The following is a 15,456-nucleotide window of genomic DNA, read 5'->3' as shown; positions in this document are numbered from 1 at the left end:
ACAAATACAACCAAAAAGTAACAAGCAGAAAGCATTGAAGCAATTACAATTTTACTCTCATTGCCTCAAAGACCTTCAAACAGGGCCTGCGTGTGTGTTTTTACAATTTGTTAAAATAGTCTTTAGTGTTTATATTTTCTGATATACAACCCCTGGCAAAAATTATGGAATCACCACACTTAGAGGATGTTCACTCAGCTTTTTTACTTTATAGCAAACAAACAAATCACAGATATGACACAAAAAAGGTTTTGTTCAATAGCTTAACATTCTGGTTTGTGAAATATACATAAAAAAAATTCAAGGACATTTTTTTTATTAATGACATGTCTTTTTCCAAATCAAGTAGAGGAAAAAATTATGGAATCACTCAATGTTGAGGAAAAAATTATGGAATCAATTTTTAATTTCCATTTCTAAAACAAATACTGGGACAAGTCTAAAAATGCTAATAAGTCAGCAGTTAAAAGGGAGTGCTTACACACTTTAGTGGGCTGTTGGACTTGGCTAATTGAAAGGAAACATGGCTCCAATGAGAGAGTTGTCAGTTGAAACAATGGAAAGGATTATAAAACTCCTTCAACAAGGAATTTCAACATGGAGTGTGGCCAAAGAAGTTGGTTGCTCCCAGTCAGCTGTGTCTAAAATTTGTTGCAAGTATAAACTTATTGGGAAGGTTATGAAAGGTAGATATACAGGCAGACTAAGGAAGATGTCAAAGCATCAGGATAGAAAACTCAAAGCACTATGCCTTGAAAATAGAAAATGCACAACAAAACAAATGAAAAACAAATGGGCGGACAATGTTTGTGACAGAACTGTAAGAAACCGGCTGAATGAAATGAGATTTATATATAGAAAAGCCAAAAGAAAACCAGCACTAACACCAAAACAGAAGAAAACAAGGCTACAGTGGGCTAAGGAGAAGCAATCATGGAGTGTGGATGATTGGATGAAAGTGAAATTCAGTGATGAATCATGAATCTGCATTGGCCAAGGAGATGATGCTGGAACTTTTGTCTGGTGCCATTCTAACAAAACATATAAAGATGACTGCCTGAACCAATCAAATTTCCCAACTCATTTATGATATTGGGGTTTTACATGTCAGGTAAAGGACCAGGGGAGATGGCAGTCATTACCTCAGCAGTCAATGCACAGTTGTACAGTGAAATCTTGGACATTTTCTCATTCCATCCATAGAAAATAGGTTTGGTGATGATGAAATAATTTTTCAGGATGACAATGCATCTTGCCACAGAGCAAACAGTTTTAAAGCTTTTTTTCAGGAAAGGCATATCAACTCAGTGACATGGCCAGCAAACAGTCCGGATCTCAATCCAACTGAAAATTTATGGTGGAAAGTAAAAAAACTGGTCCATGTTAAGGCTCCACCCTGCAAAGCTGATCTGTCAACTGCTATTCGAGAAAGTTGGAACCAGATTGATGGGGAATATTGTTTTTCATTAGTGAGGTCTATGCCTCAAAGAATAAAAGCCAGAGGAGGAGCAACAAAGTATTAATTGTGTTTTTTTTGTTGATGATTCCATCATTTTTCCTCAACATTGAGTGATTCCACAATTTTTTCCTCTACTTGATTTGGAAAAAGACATGTCATTAATAAAAAAAAAATGTCCTTGAATTTTTTTTATGTATATTTCACAAACCAGAATGTTAAGCTATTGAACAAAACCTTTTTTGTGTCATATCTGTGATTTGTTTGTTTGCTATAAAGTAAAAAAGCTGGGTGAACATCCTCTAAGTGTGGTGATTCCATAATTTTTGCCAGGGGTTGTAGTAATAATAAAGTTTTTTTTAGATTCTCTAGAGCTTAAGCCAGATCAATGTTTGCTTAAAAAGCACACCAAAAGCTGAGAAATGCCGCTATCTCAGGCTACCAACTCAAAGTTTTCCATTTTCAGTTCTTTCTGTTTCTTAAAGGAATTAAACAAACTCATTGCAGCAACAATTTTTACAGCTTATTTATTTATTATCCTCAAAAGTATTTAAAATGTAACAACATGTTTCATTAAGTTTAGCTTTGGCATAACTAGTGATGTTCCGTGATGAAGCGGGGTTACAGTTCCCACCCTGAAGTTGATGATTTTCCTATATCAGTATGTCCCTGAAGTGCTTCATTCTTCTTATACCACAGCAATTTGCCAACACTAACGTTCTTATTCATGTATTAGAGCACAGCACGTCATACTTTTTACCTATTTATAGATACATTAAACTTGTGAAACAAGTTAGTTCCTGTTCCGCTTATAAACGGTCGTTCCCTCCTTCCCTCACCAGCCTCTCTTTTCTTTATCTTTAGGTTAAAAAGACTGAAAACACAGCTTGTGTTATTGAGAAACCAGAAACCCACAAACTCCTCTGTCCTGACACTTCCCGGCTGACACTGGAGACTCCTTCCATAAATGTTAAAGAAACGTCTCCATGCAGAAAACTTCACCATATCAGTGATGATACAATATTCTTAGTCTTAAGAAAAATGAGGCAGAGTGTCCACCATAAAGTCCCCCTGATTGAGCTGTTACCATAGAAACGATAGCGTTGGAATGAGCGCATTAATACAAAGCCTTTGAGCCGGAACTACAGTCAGAGCTGCTGTTAAAGAAAATTAATCAACACCTTCTGACCAATCAGATCTCAACAGCACTGGAAAGAGTATGCATTAAACATGCTGGATAACAAACAATACCCCAGATCTGTGGTACAATAACAGAAAAAAACTAAGGGGTCAGTATTAATAGAGCAACTTCTGTGTGTAGGGAAATATTTTAACTCTGTTTAACTCTCTTTATGTTTACATTGCACTTCCTGATGATTGGCTGTTGTCCCTGATTAATTTCATGACTTGATGAACACACTGTTAATCAGCTTGAATTTGCGCACAGTGTCTGTTGGATGCCTGTGTGCCACCAGTTCATAGTGGTGCCTTTGTGCCGCGTTGCATCATGGGAGTCGTGCAGCACCTGTGCACGGGCGGGCGCGGGCAGTGAGCGCGCGCAGCGCTGCACCCGCTCAGCTCGGGTTTCTCCGCGCACCGAAAGCGAGGCATCGCTCCGGACTTTTCCCCGCAGCTGCATTTCTCCGTGCTGCGCGTCGTGCTGTGTCGCCTGCGACCGGGAGCCACACGGGACCAGGAATGAGGACTTTCCCCAAAAACAGAAGCTGCGATGTTTACAGCGTATCCGGTTTAGGACACTGTGGAACCGCAGACTCACCTGTACAGGTAAGAAAGATCCTGAGCGCAGAGCAGTGTGGGAAAACTGAGCACTGAGCATTCCTAAAGGGAAGACAACCAGCATATAATATGCGTTAAAGCATATACATTGCAATATGATCAATATGCAAGCATGTTTTTAGCTTAAGCAAGGCAATTTAACTTAATTTCCCAGTCTCAGGATCAGTCATGGCATTTCTGTGTAGTGCTGATGAGAGACTTGTTTACTGAATCTGAATCTCATCAGACACACTGCAGTTTACTTGTTAGTTGTCAAAGTTTAGTTATGAAAGATGATGTGGCAGTCCTGAATGTCAGACGATGGAGAGGTGACCTTACTGAGAAGGACCGTGGGAAAGCGGACCCTTGGAGTTACTCTCCGCACAACTCCACAGGGAGACCTCACCTGGTTATCTGTCTCTCTCTCTCTCAGTCTTACACACACACACACACACACACACACACACATTTGTCTTACTATCCTCATAAGGACCTTTAGTTGACATAATGCAGCTAATTAATGTCATTAACCCTATCCAAACCTCAGCCAAAGAAACCTCTTTTTAAAATAAAAGCTTCATTTTTTTGTGTGCACCAGCCAAATGTCTCTCCCAAAGTCAAACTCTCAGATATTCCTGTCCTTGTGGGGGCATTTGGCCCTCACCAAGCTTAAAAAACCTGCCTACACACTCACCCACCCATACACACACAGTTTTTTAGGCACAATTACCAAACATAAGTGTTAATTAAGTAAGTGAATTAATATCTATATTAATACCTATAGCGTGTGTATATACAAGTCCAGCTGGGCACAAATGAACACTTTAATTCAGTATGGAATTAATTATTTGTATATATTATTAATTATTTTATTTATCTGAATCAGATTTGTTTAAATTAGATTGAAAGTCACTGCTTTTGTGTGTATTGTGTATGTGTTTTGTGCATTCTGTACGTTATGTTACATAACTTTGGCATAAGCATTTTGATGTACATATATCTTGACATACTGTGCAAATGATTAATAAACTTGCTTTAATTAAACCACTGGCATTTTTATCTACGCATGAAATGTTGGACACTTTTGGAATATTCAGTTCTCCTGACATTAGGGCAGTTGATAGTAATATATCCACTCAGAGAAGAAACTCTGGTCTCTCGCAGCACAGCACAGTTGTGTAAAAAAGAAGAAAAAAGAAACAAATGATGTGGGACACCAACATTCAACCAATTAGGACAAGCAGGCGTCTCTACTCGTCTGGCAATTCAGAAAGCTCTGCCTCTTGCACTTCAGGTGCTTTAGGCTTGGCATGTGTTTTGAGGACATGGCTGAAGGAAAACCTGAGGAGAAAGGCTGTGTGTGTGTGAGTGTGTGTGTGTTTTATTTTGACCTTCAAAAAAGCTAGCTAACTTCTGTAAAACAAAATAACTGACTGTACCTTTGGATTGTATTTATTGCAGTTACATTGCGTTGACCCTCTGTAACAGAACAGTTTTAACAGTCTTATACTATTGAACTCTTTTATTTGTAGGACATTAAAGTAAAGGAGCCGTTCCAAATTCCGAAAAGTGCCTCTAAAAGTGAGAATCAGGCTGGGTCAGACATCAGGCGGCCAGGGGAGAGGAGAGCCACCTTCAGGGCATGGCGAAAGTGGGCGCTGGGTGCCACCCCCCTCATCCCTCTGTCCACTGCCGTTGCACTGACTCTCCATTTCCTTGCATGTAAGTTAAACCCTTGTGGAATGCAGAAACTGTGATTTGGTATCTTCCTCCATGGCATTGAAGGCCATCATACCTCATATAACTTGCGTGTCTCAGACAGGATTCCTGGATATCAATAAATGTTCATGTAACTCATAAGAACAACCACTTATCAGTGCATGCATCTGTTTCACATGAATGGCTTTAACACTCCATGTCTTGCCTCTACAGCGTCTCCGTCTTCCACAGTGTTCTTCCTGGGAGGAAGCGTGGAGTTTTCCAACCTCAGCTTCTCACCGGCGCTGGCCGATCCTTCTTCCACACAGTTCCACCTTCAGTCTCAGGCCCTCAGCCGCTATGTAAGCATACACACATACTGTATATAACAGCTGCTCTGTGGGACTCGACATGGTCTCTCTGGAATGCAGCGAACCTCTAGAGAGCACTCTACGCTGATCCATGCCCTTTGCAGTTTCAAACGTGAAGTCGGCCAGAGCTGCGCCTCTTGTGGTGTGGTGCGCTCTTCACTCTGGCCCTTTTTAGATGTAAAGCAGGCTGCGAGCGGGTCCCCGCCAAGCTTTCGGCCACTCCGTGGCCCTCTTAAATGTAAAGCCGGCTGTAACCGGAGCCTGTCCTGGTGCGAGGCAGCGCGGTGAGAGCGTGTCCCAGAGGGGCGCAGCCTTTTCAGGGCTGAGGACAAGAATGGCGTTTGTGAGAACCGCAGGGCCCAGGCAAGCCGAGTGAGAAGAAGAGCAAGCCCTCAATAAAAACATTGTCTCTGCGCTTCCTCGCACAATCAGATGCACTGTGTCTGTGCACTGAGAGGGACGCAGGCCGAGAGGAGAGGAAAGGTAGACTCAGGGATAGAGAGAACGCCAGAGAGAGAGAGAGAGAGAGAGAGATTAAATGGACAGCAAGGGAGAGAGAGTGAGACAGCAAGAAAGAGTTGAGGTTAAAAGACCGATATGCAAGTGAAAGAAGAACACCGAGTGTTCCATCATTGGCCTGAATGATGCATCATGTAAAACCTGTAATCCTGTTTAATATGAGTGAATGGGCAGGTGTGGTGGAGTTGTGCGAGAGTGTGCCTGTGCTTATTAAAGGTAGCCTGAACCCACTGCCCGCCCCCGCCACCCTGCACTTCAGAATGACATTGAGCTCCGGACAATGGCGCTCTTGTTGCCCACGGCTCTTGTTGCTCAAAGCCAATCGCACAAGAACGGGGCCTTTTGTGCCAAGACTGCATGTCTTTGCTGGGGCTACTGATGTCACACCTCATCCAGTGATGTCACTTTTCTGTAGCTCAGAAGTCAGGGTGACGCTGTACAGCATCTAGATGATGCGAAAGAGGGGGGTGAAACTTGTTACGCTATTTTTTCCCTTTTTATGAACAAATGAGGGGCTGTTTATGTAGGTTGATTATTTGATTATTCTTTTTTACTACATGGATGGTGTTTAACGGATGAATGATTCTTTGTTGCGGTGCTTCAGTTCTCAGAGTTATATCAGTCATCACCCTGGAGGCCATACTACCGCCGCTCAGGGATTGTCGCCTTTAGGTAAGAATTCTCCAGATTTTTTTTCCTTACTCCAATTGTAGTTGATCCAAGACAGGTTTAGTGTTGGAAGATGAAAGCACTTAAAGCTATCAGTTTAGCATAGGTTAAATAATCACATTATCAAATAATCACAGTAGACTTGTTATATGTTATAGACTTAAATATGTTATTTCTGACACTGTTATCTATTAAAATGGACAAAAGGGTATTGCAAAAACAGTAGTAGACATTTTCAAATCATTTTCTTCTTTAGCACACAATTTTCACACCACTCCATGCTAGCATCAGACTCAGGTATGAGCTGTATCTGATGTGTATATATATTTTTTTTTTAATGCAAACCTATTCTAATATTTTCTGAAACTCACTGTGTACAAACGCTATTACTGAGCCAAACAGTTTCTTACGAGCAAATATACTAGATTGTTCTGTAATACACGTGTGGCAGCCTGGTCTTATCACCATTTCGACCACTCTTGGCATTTAAACTCTTCACTTTACGCTCTTACATCGGTGCTGGAATAATTGCTGACTAGCTTTGTGAATTCTGTCCATATTTTAATCAGATTCAAACAAAATTTGTCCGCTGTGGTCTGTACAGTGTGTAAGCACATTTCTCTTTTTCAACATTTTGACAGCCGGTATCTGATTATAAGAAGAATTGATTGGGCTTACAGTCATTTGTATCTCTCCAACAACTTGATCAAAGCGTGACATTCACTGTGTGAGGAAATCATACTTAGTTATCGAGGTTTTAGGCATCTTTAGGCGTTTCTTAAACTGGCTCCTTCCCCAACGTGATCTTTGCAGAAAGCATAGGCAAGATTAAAAATTAAATAAAAACATTTCCACATCATTTGGTAAAATATTTTATATATATAAATAAATATACTCATTAACTTATTTATATATATATATTTATTTCCTAAAGTATGTTATAAGCAGGAAAAAAAAAAATTTTGACCAAGACCTGATTGTGACATCTGACAGGTTTTCCCGGACCACCACACACATTTACACACCCAGGAAAAGTACATATACTATACAAATTGTTATAATACCTGCCTAAAAAATCTACAAACATACGAGTGCTTAAAAAGGCCTGTGTGAATGTTGTGCCTCCATGCTGACAGTGAAGGAGTGAATGGGCTCAATGTTTTCTTCTGGAGTAAGTTCTCCGCTCCATCAGCGGCCATTGCAGAGGAGCTGCAGAGATCTAAACCTGCGTGGTTGCAGCGGCATCTTCCTGGCACCAACAAGGTTCTTCACAGCAGACTGGAGGAGCAGTATTACCTGGCGAAGGATGAAGACACACTAAGGCTCCTGGGTGAACTCTTTGAACTGCATGGAGCTAATTTCTGTACTTTGTATTGAAGTTAGGTGTGAAAGGGATGCATGATAATGTACAATGTCTTACATGCAGGTTTGAATTTAGACAGTGAAGATGATGTTGACGATGATGACATGGCAGATAAGATAAAGAATCCCAACAATTTGCAGAGTGGCAAGTGGCAGCTTGGACTTCAGGGTAATAAACAGATTATCTCCTATATTTTTTACAATAAGTATTGCAGTTATGCCATGTGCTTTTTTTTCCCTGGTACCTTACATCCTGTTTGGTCCACAGCCATGTCTTTTGACCTCTACGCCAAATATGGCAACAATCGAACACTGAGTTTGGTGAGCCCGAAGAAACCGTATTACCAGTGGAGGCTGAGAGTTCCCTCAGGTCACGTTGTACGGTTAGATGTAGTCACCCTGCAGGGGGCGACACCCGGTAGCTGTTCAGCCAACAAACTCTCCGCATACGACTTCCTGCTCCCTCTTCAGAACAAAATCATTGCCAGGTGTGTATGCGTGTGATTTCATTTTCATCACATATTAAAATAAAAATAATATAAAATTAATGTGTTACATATTAATCCTATATCATTGACACATTTATATCCTATAGGATAGTTAGCATGAAAGCATGTTTTCATTGCTAGGTGGTGTGGATTGCCAGTGACTGGATCGTCCCCGGTGATGAAGCTGACATCCTCTGGAAACGTCATGCTCGTCACTTTTTCATTTAGTCGACAGAGGCATGGAGCTATCTTCAAGGCTTACTTTCAGGCCATACCAAAAGCCGGTGTGTGTTTACCTAGCATGCCATTTTGGATGATATCCAACATCTGACTCCTTGCTATATATCACTCTTGTTGTTCTTCTTCACCAGAATGCGGCGGCTTTCTGTCAGCTTGGAATGGCACTGTGGTATCCCCTTACTATCCTGCCTACTACCCTCCAAACATAGACTGTAACTGGAAGATCAGGGTGAGTTGAGGCCAGGGATGGTTCCCATGTCCTGACTCTGCTTCTTGGTGTTAGTGCACATGGCTTGTGAACCGTATTCACAGCCAGAGGGGGGATGCTCCTTCTTTAGCCGCTCTTTTATGCTAGAGTGTATCCTTTGAAGGCGGCTGACTGTGGTTTCTCTTTCAGGCTCCGCTGCCCGGCTACCTGCTATCCATAACCATTGTGATGCTGGATATTCAGGACTCGCCCACCACAAGCACCTGTGAGAAAGACTGGCTGGAAATCGGTGGCGTCAAGTGAGTGTCCCCTCTTTCAACGAATGGAGAACTTTATGTCTCTAGATCAGAAGGTTTTGTGATCCTAGTTGTAGTGTTGTAGTGATATTTTGTGGATTTTAAGGTCAAATGCATGGTTTTGCACTTGCATGTGGTTGATCATACTGGTGCATGTGTACCTGTGCCTGTGTGTTTTCCCCCGTGCTCAGGCTGTGTAATCCAGTTGGGGACAGCAGCAGGAAGAGGATCTACTCTTCCCCTGTGTTACTGCACTTTCACTCCGACGAGTCTTTGACTCACAAGGGCTTTTACCTGGTGTACAGAGCCTTCTCCCCAGAGAGCAGTGAGCACACTATCCTTTTGTGTTCTCCCAGCGTCTGCTGAATGTATGACAATGTTTGGGCTTTATTTTGCAAAGCGACTTGGCTGTGGTTCGTTCTGCGAAGTGCTTTTGTGCTGTGGCCGTCTTGGACGCTGTTGTTTGTCTTGCGGTGGATGCTTTGTAATGTTTCTGGGCCACTAAAGGTCAAGTGTACTGTTACAATCTTTTTTGTAGACTACCAGAGCATGTAATTTACTGTCAGTATTTACACCATGCATGTTTCACTCCAGCGTGTCCGAGGCAGTTCCGCTGCGGAGACGGACGCTGTATTCCTCTGAGGAAAGTGTGTGATGGAGAGAGGGACTGTGCAGATGGTCGGGACGAGGCCAAGTGCTGTAAGTAGTCTTGTGATAATATAACGATATTATCGTCCCTACATCATATTACGTTGCAGTGATAGCCAGTGATTACCAGACCTGCTAACTTTTAGGCATTTTGCGTAGCTGCTCCACAAAAACATTGGCATATGCCTGTATGAGTTGTTACTCAAAAATATGCCAAAAGAGCAGTCTTGTTCTCTCCAGTAAAGCAAGAGATGAGCCAACCAACATGTGAATCTGGAATGATTTGCGTAGGTGTTTAAACTCTCCAGTATTAACAGATACATCCTGGAAACCCCGCCCCCTTCCCCCAATTTCAACGCGCTTTCACTTTCTGTCAAGGTAAATGGAGAATATTTTAAGTTCATTAATTTGAAATAAAATCCATATTATACGTTCAACTTAGCTAACATTAGACACATATATTTAATATCGGTTAACTGTATTTACTGAACATTTTCGGCTGTCTGTTTTTGGTTTTTGGTTAAAAGACTAACAAAGATTTTGACCTAAAAAAGATTAACCAGGTCTACAACAACATGTAAAATCTAGCACTACAAATAATGTCAGTGGTGATGGTATAGATGAAGAAAGCGAATAAATATGCTTTTATTTGAATTTTATTTGACTCTTTTGTAAAAAGAGTTTTGAGAAAACGTCAGCCATGTGAACATTAGACACCCAGCAATAAGAGGATTATATGGAAATGTGATGTTACGTTTTTAACTGTTTACTGCACTTTACTACAAAATCACCTAAAAATCCGAAAAACTGATTTTATCACGATTGCCATAGTTCCTGAGTGCACAGCTGGTAATATTATTACGCCCTCCCCTACTCTCCTTAAACCGTAAATGGTGGAAATGTTCATTTTTCTGTCTTTTTTTAGGCTAACAGCTTTGGACGATTCAACCGTGTATCATGAATTTTTGCACAAGCCTAGCTGTAAGTGTGTCCTGCGTGATTTTTGTGGCCTTGTATCACTCCACCACTCACACTTGGCTCTCTCGACAGCGATGTGCAAACCGGGAGAGGTGTATTGTGGGAGTGGGCAGTGCAGACCACATGGGAGTCAGTGTAACCTGCAGGCTTGTGGAGACAGCAGCGAGGAAACAAACTGTGGTAATATAGCCTTTTTCCTCCTGAAGGCCTTGCCTAATCTCAAACCTGTCTGTGCTTTATCACTACAAAAGCTCAGTTAGCTATTTTCCCTGTTCTTATTCATGTTATTCTCATATAAACAGGTAGTAGAGTAGTAATGTAATTGTGTAATACCTGATTTTCCTTTACGTATGTAGTCATGTGTCTGCTCAGAGTCTGTTCCCTTCTCAGCAGGAAAATGTTACCACATGTGCTCGAATAAAATATGTCTACCCAAGTCTTCTGTGTGTGACGGAGTCATAGACTGCAGAGACCGCAGTGATGAGCTCAACTGCACAAGAGCATGTGAGTTCTGCTCAGTATCTGTTTAAAGAGAAAATGAAATATACAGTTTTCCTCTTGAAGTGGATCAGCCAAGACATGTTTGATCTCTAAAGTTTGTCGCTGGGGTTACTATAGGGCTAAATCACCCTAAAACATACACACAAATCTTCATATACTTGCTTCAGAAAACACAGTGAAGTTGTATAATTTCATTAGTGAATAAACCAAATAGTAAAACGGAAGTTTGGACTGTATTATCATCTCATCGATTTCAGCTTTCTGCTATAATCATGTCTGGAAATCTGCGGTAATTCCACTTGTCCAAGATGGCTGCCCAGAAACATTAGACCACTCTCTGTGGTTCTGTTCATATTTATAGATTATAGTAAGTCCCACTACACCCTAAACCACATCAGCAAGTCTGTGTGATGTCCCTGAATAACTTGATGTAGTTCGAGCCAGATATTTAGATTTCGGGTGAGACAGACCTCCATGACTTTTGAGCTACTTAGCTCCAGTGCTACAATAATGAAGCAGATGCTGTAAATTGGCAGAATATGTTTTATGAATCTCTTATGTGTAGGTAATTTATGCATGCTTAGTATTGATCCAAACCCTGCATTTGTTTTGCATGTGTAGTTAAAGGTTGCTCGCCGACATCCTATAAATGTGCGAATGGCAAGTGTATTGCGAAGATGAACCCAGAGTGTGACGGCATCAAAGACTGCAAGGACGGATCTGATGAGATACGCTGTGGTGAGAAACCAGCTGCTAACATCCACACTCGCTGAGTGCTTTGGCTAGTCATTCACTTGGAGAGTTCGGAAATCTATTAGGAGGACTGTATGACCTTAAACAACTGTTGAATTATACATTGGGAAAAGAAATGCTTTAGCTGTATTTAATTCTGGGCTGAATGCTTTTGTATAAAACACTACTTCCTGTGCAGTGATGTGAGATTTTATTCTTCTGACCTAGGACAGCGCTTTTGGTTTTATAGTAATACAGTCATTGAATTTCTTTTCATCTTATAATCTCCAAAATACTGAATGGTTCCACATCTCCACTCCTCAGCCCTATAATTTCATATTAGCTTATTAAAGTAATATTATATGCTCTGGGTGTCAAGCAAAAAATGTATATATATATTTTTTATTTTGCAATGAATAAAAAGTTTAAAAAACATGCTACATAAGTTCATGTTATAGATTTTTCTTCAGATTTTACAAATAATTTACAATGGTTTTAGGGAAAATGTGGAGATTCTGTGTGTTCCGCTCTGTTTTAATGACTCCTACTGATGGCTATCAAGAAGCTGTGTTAGATGTGCTAATGTGAGTGATCTGCAACACTTTCCTGTGTTAAAGGGGGCTTGGCCCGTTTTTTTTGCCCAGTGTGTCTATTAATGTATCTATTAAAGATAAATTTAACTCAATACCATCTTTTAAGGAAAGAGTGGAATACTGGATGGTTAGAAGTCTTTCATATTTTGTTGATATGGTAAATTGTGCGATCCTACAGAATGAATTAATTGGCCTTTATAATACCTTAATTTTTTTTTTACCTTAACAGAACATTTACTCTAACATACCCTAACAAAAGAGAACCTTTGTTTTGTATATAGCCAGATAAATAAAGTGAGCCATACCTATGCTGAAACCAGGCTGTGTACCGTTCTCACTGGAGCAGGGTGTGGCACTCGACCCAGGAAACGGGCGAAGATTGTGGGAGGGACGGATGCCCAGGCGGGTTCGTGGCCCTGGCAGGTGAGCCTGCAGATAGAGCGCTATGGCCATGTGTGTGGAGCGTCGCTGGTGGGAAGCCGCTGGCTCCTCTCTGCCGCTCACTGCTTCCAGGACTCGGACGCCATCAAGTGAGAAACACTTTGGATCTCAACGTAGACCTGTAAAGGAATAGTCCATTGTAAAATTTACACAATTTCCCTTTACCTCAAATGCAGTCAATCAACCAAGACATGTTCTTCAGTGATGTCACACACTTGATATGGTTTTGGACATGGCATCACTTTCTGTAATCTATAAACATGAAGAAAACTTTATTGTAGCTGAACACTGTAACATTATCTGGGAAGCCATGTTTTCCTTTATACTCCCAAAGTTTGTAGGCATTATTGCAGAGAATTGTCTTATGAAGATGATAATATAGTTCCACTTTAGAAATTAAATGTGAAAAATGTTTTTTTTCATGTCATGGCTAATGATGTACAAATGATTCAAATGATTTCTTTAACCGCTGCTGGCTAGGTCAATAAAAATAATTGCTTTAGATGTGCTGAGCAATTTGTGGACTCGTGCAGGTACTCAGATGCTCGTGCCTGGAGGGCCTACATGGGCATGCGGGTCATGAACTCAGCCAGTAATGCCGCCGCCACACGCCAGATCCGCAGGATAGTCCAGCACGCCCAGTACGATCAGTTCACCTCTGACTATGACATCGCCCTCTTGGAGCTCAGTGCCCCTGTCTTCTTTAATGAATTGGTACAGCCTGTGTGTGTGCCAGCCCCAACGCATGCCTTTACCTCCGGCACCAACTGCTTCGTCACTGGCTGGGGAGTCCTCACTGAGGAAGGTAAAGATTCACATTTTGTGGGATTCACCACTTTGTGGGTTTCAGACTACAGTTTCAGCTCAGCCCTCTTGTGGTCAGTAAGTGGGATTTAGTAATGTTTTATTGTTTTAGGTGAGCTGGCCACCCTGCTGCAGGAGGCTACAGTAAGCATCATCAACCACAAAACGTGCAACAAGATGTATGACGATGCCGTCACTCCCAGAATGATATGTGCAGGGAGCATACAGGGAGGAGTCGATGCTTGTCAAGTGAGTTCCTGTGTGTGTAACTTCTGCATATTTCTCTGCTCTTCATTTGTGTTAAGATGTGTCTGCATACAGGGAGACTCTGGAGGACCTCTGGTGTGTCTAGAGAGGGGCCGGAGGTGGTTTCTGGCTGGCATCGTGAGCTGGGGCGAGGGATGCGCACGGCAAAACCGGCCTGGGGTTTACACACAGGTCATCAAGTTCACAGACTGGATCCACCAGCAGACTAAAGGCCAGGTGTGACATGTGACAAAAACAGCTTGGATTTCATCATGACCTGCACAAACTGTCGTTCTTCACGGACATCAACCCAGACGCCATGGTGTGTAGTGATACAGTGAACTCCGTCAAGTTTCTCCGACCGACCCCTCTCAGTCCAGTCCTCCAGGCCTCATCTTTAACCACCTCCTACATCTCTGTTTAATAATGCTCTTTTATATCCTGAACAAAACACACAGTGCAGACATTCAAAGCCTCGAACGACGGACCGTTAGTTTAGTATATTAATGCTCAGTTTAAAGACGTCATAATATGAGTGTCAAGATATGCAAAGAGTACTGCATTTGCTGCATCACTAGTAACATACATTTAATCATATTAACAGCTTAAATGATATTTATAGACTGATGAATACTCTTCCCTTACTGAGACACCATTGTATCTCCTTCAATTTATAAAGGCCATATAATTAAACTACTGTGAAATTGATTGCATGTAAAGGAATCATAAGGAGCACACCTCCCAAGGAATCATGGTGAAGAAAAAACCCAACCTGCTGATTTGCTGATTGAGTATAGAAGTATTTACCTCAGTTTAGTAATTGTCCTCTCAGTAATAATCTATTGCTTTCGAACAATTTACTTCACCCTGGCTCATGTGGGTAAAGAGATTATATGAACATGAAATAAAGGTATATTTTGCTGTTTTCTTTTTTTTTATTTAGCAGTATGTAGCTACCCACTTAATGCTACGTTTATCCTACACACATGCTTTAATTTTTGAATTCATTTTACCCAATTTGTTTTTACATGCAACTCAAATGTAGGAGCAATTTGTTCAATTTAGGGAGTTAATTGCTAAACTGAGTGTACAGATGATTAAGGTGAGAGAGCAGGTTTATTAGACTGATTTTAGACTCCATAGTTTTGCTGTTTCAGCACCACTGCTGATACTCACTCCCCCCCTGTCGGTGAGAGGAAAGACTACAACTCCCTGCAGGTCATTTTCCTTATTTCCTTATTTCCTTATTTCTTATATGATGAACAACCTGATATCGATGTCAAATGATCACACGTTATGTTTATGTTACATCTGAAATATTAGACCTATATTAAACAGAGGTGCTATACCAGTTTGACTTTGTGGTTATGTGATTCTGTGCATATAACTTAATTGTTAAAAGAAAAAGGGGAAGAAAAAAAACATTTCCC

At 41.2% G+C, this 15,456-nt stretch overlaps 1 protein-coding gene across 3 annotated transcripts; it reads left to right on the top strand.

The window, feature by feature from the left end:
* The first annotated feature begins 2,679 nt into the window (after positions 1 to 2,679).
* LOC113541118 (suppressor of tumorigenicity 14 protein homolog) lies at positions 2,680 to 15,456 on the top strand. 3 transcript variants are annotated; one of them, XM_026937908.3, is made up of 19 exons: positions 2,680 to 3,241; positions 4,765 to 4,954; positions 5,165 to 5,292; positions 6,425 to 6,492; positions 7,626 to 7,819; positions 7,916 to 8,020; positions 8,120 to 8,339; positions 8,481 to 8,623; positions 8,711 to 8,808; positions 8,977 to 9,086; positions 9,275 to 9,408; positions 9,678 to 9,782; positions 10,782 to 10,889; positions 11,100 to 11,213; positions 11,832 to 11,948; positions 12,882 to 13,065; positions 13,510 to 13,781; positions 13,893 to 14,029; positions 14,102 to 15,455. In XM_026937908.3, exons 1-19 carry the CDS (start codon positions 3,155 to 3,157, stop codon positions 14,267 to 14,269), a joined length of 2,682 nt encoding a protein of 893 aa, XP_026793709.1. In that variant the 5' UTR covers positions 2,680 to 3,154; the 3' UTR covers positions 14,270 to 15,455. The 3 variants fall into 3 exon arrangements, with proteins under 3 accessions (XP_026793709.1, XP_026793708.1, XP_053083988.1); XM_026937907.3 differs by having other exon boundaries at positions 12,879 to 13,065; XM_053228013.1 differs by lacking the exons at positions 2,680 to 3,241; positions 4,765 to 4,954; positions 5,165 to 5,292 and having other exon boundaries at positions 6,431 to 6,492; positions 7,631 to 7,819; positions 12,879 to 13,065; positions 14,102 to 15,456.

Source organism: Pangasianodon hypophthalmus, chromosome 22 (genome assembly GCF_027358585.1).
Source record: "Pangasianodon hypophthalmus isolate fPanHyp1 chromosome 22, fPanHyp1.pri, whole genome shotgun sequence".
NCBI classification, from domain to species: domain Eukaryota; kingdom Metazoa; phylum Chordata; class Actinopteri; order Siluriformes; family Pangasiidae; genus Pangasianodon; species Pangasianodon hypophthalmus.
Note: the sequence above shows the minus strand (reverse complement) of the source record. Positions and strands in the feature narration are given on the sequence as shown.

Excerpts from the sequence above, each read along its gene's own strand:
- LOC113541118 (XM_026937907.3), top strand. The coding sequence starts at position 3,155 with ATGAGGACTTTCCCCAAAAACAGAAGCTGCGATGTTTACAGCGTATCC. Across the intron at positions 4,955-5,164 it reads GACTCTCCATTTCCTTGCAT|CGTCTCCGTCTTCCACAGTG; the intron begins GTAAGTTAAACC and ends TTGCCTCTACAG. Across the intron at positions 9,783-10,781 it reads TCGGGACGAGGCCAAGTGCT|CGATGTGCAAACCGGGAGAG; the intron begins GTAAGTAGTCTT and ends CTCTCTCGACAG.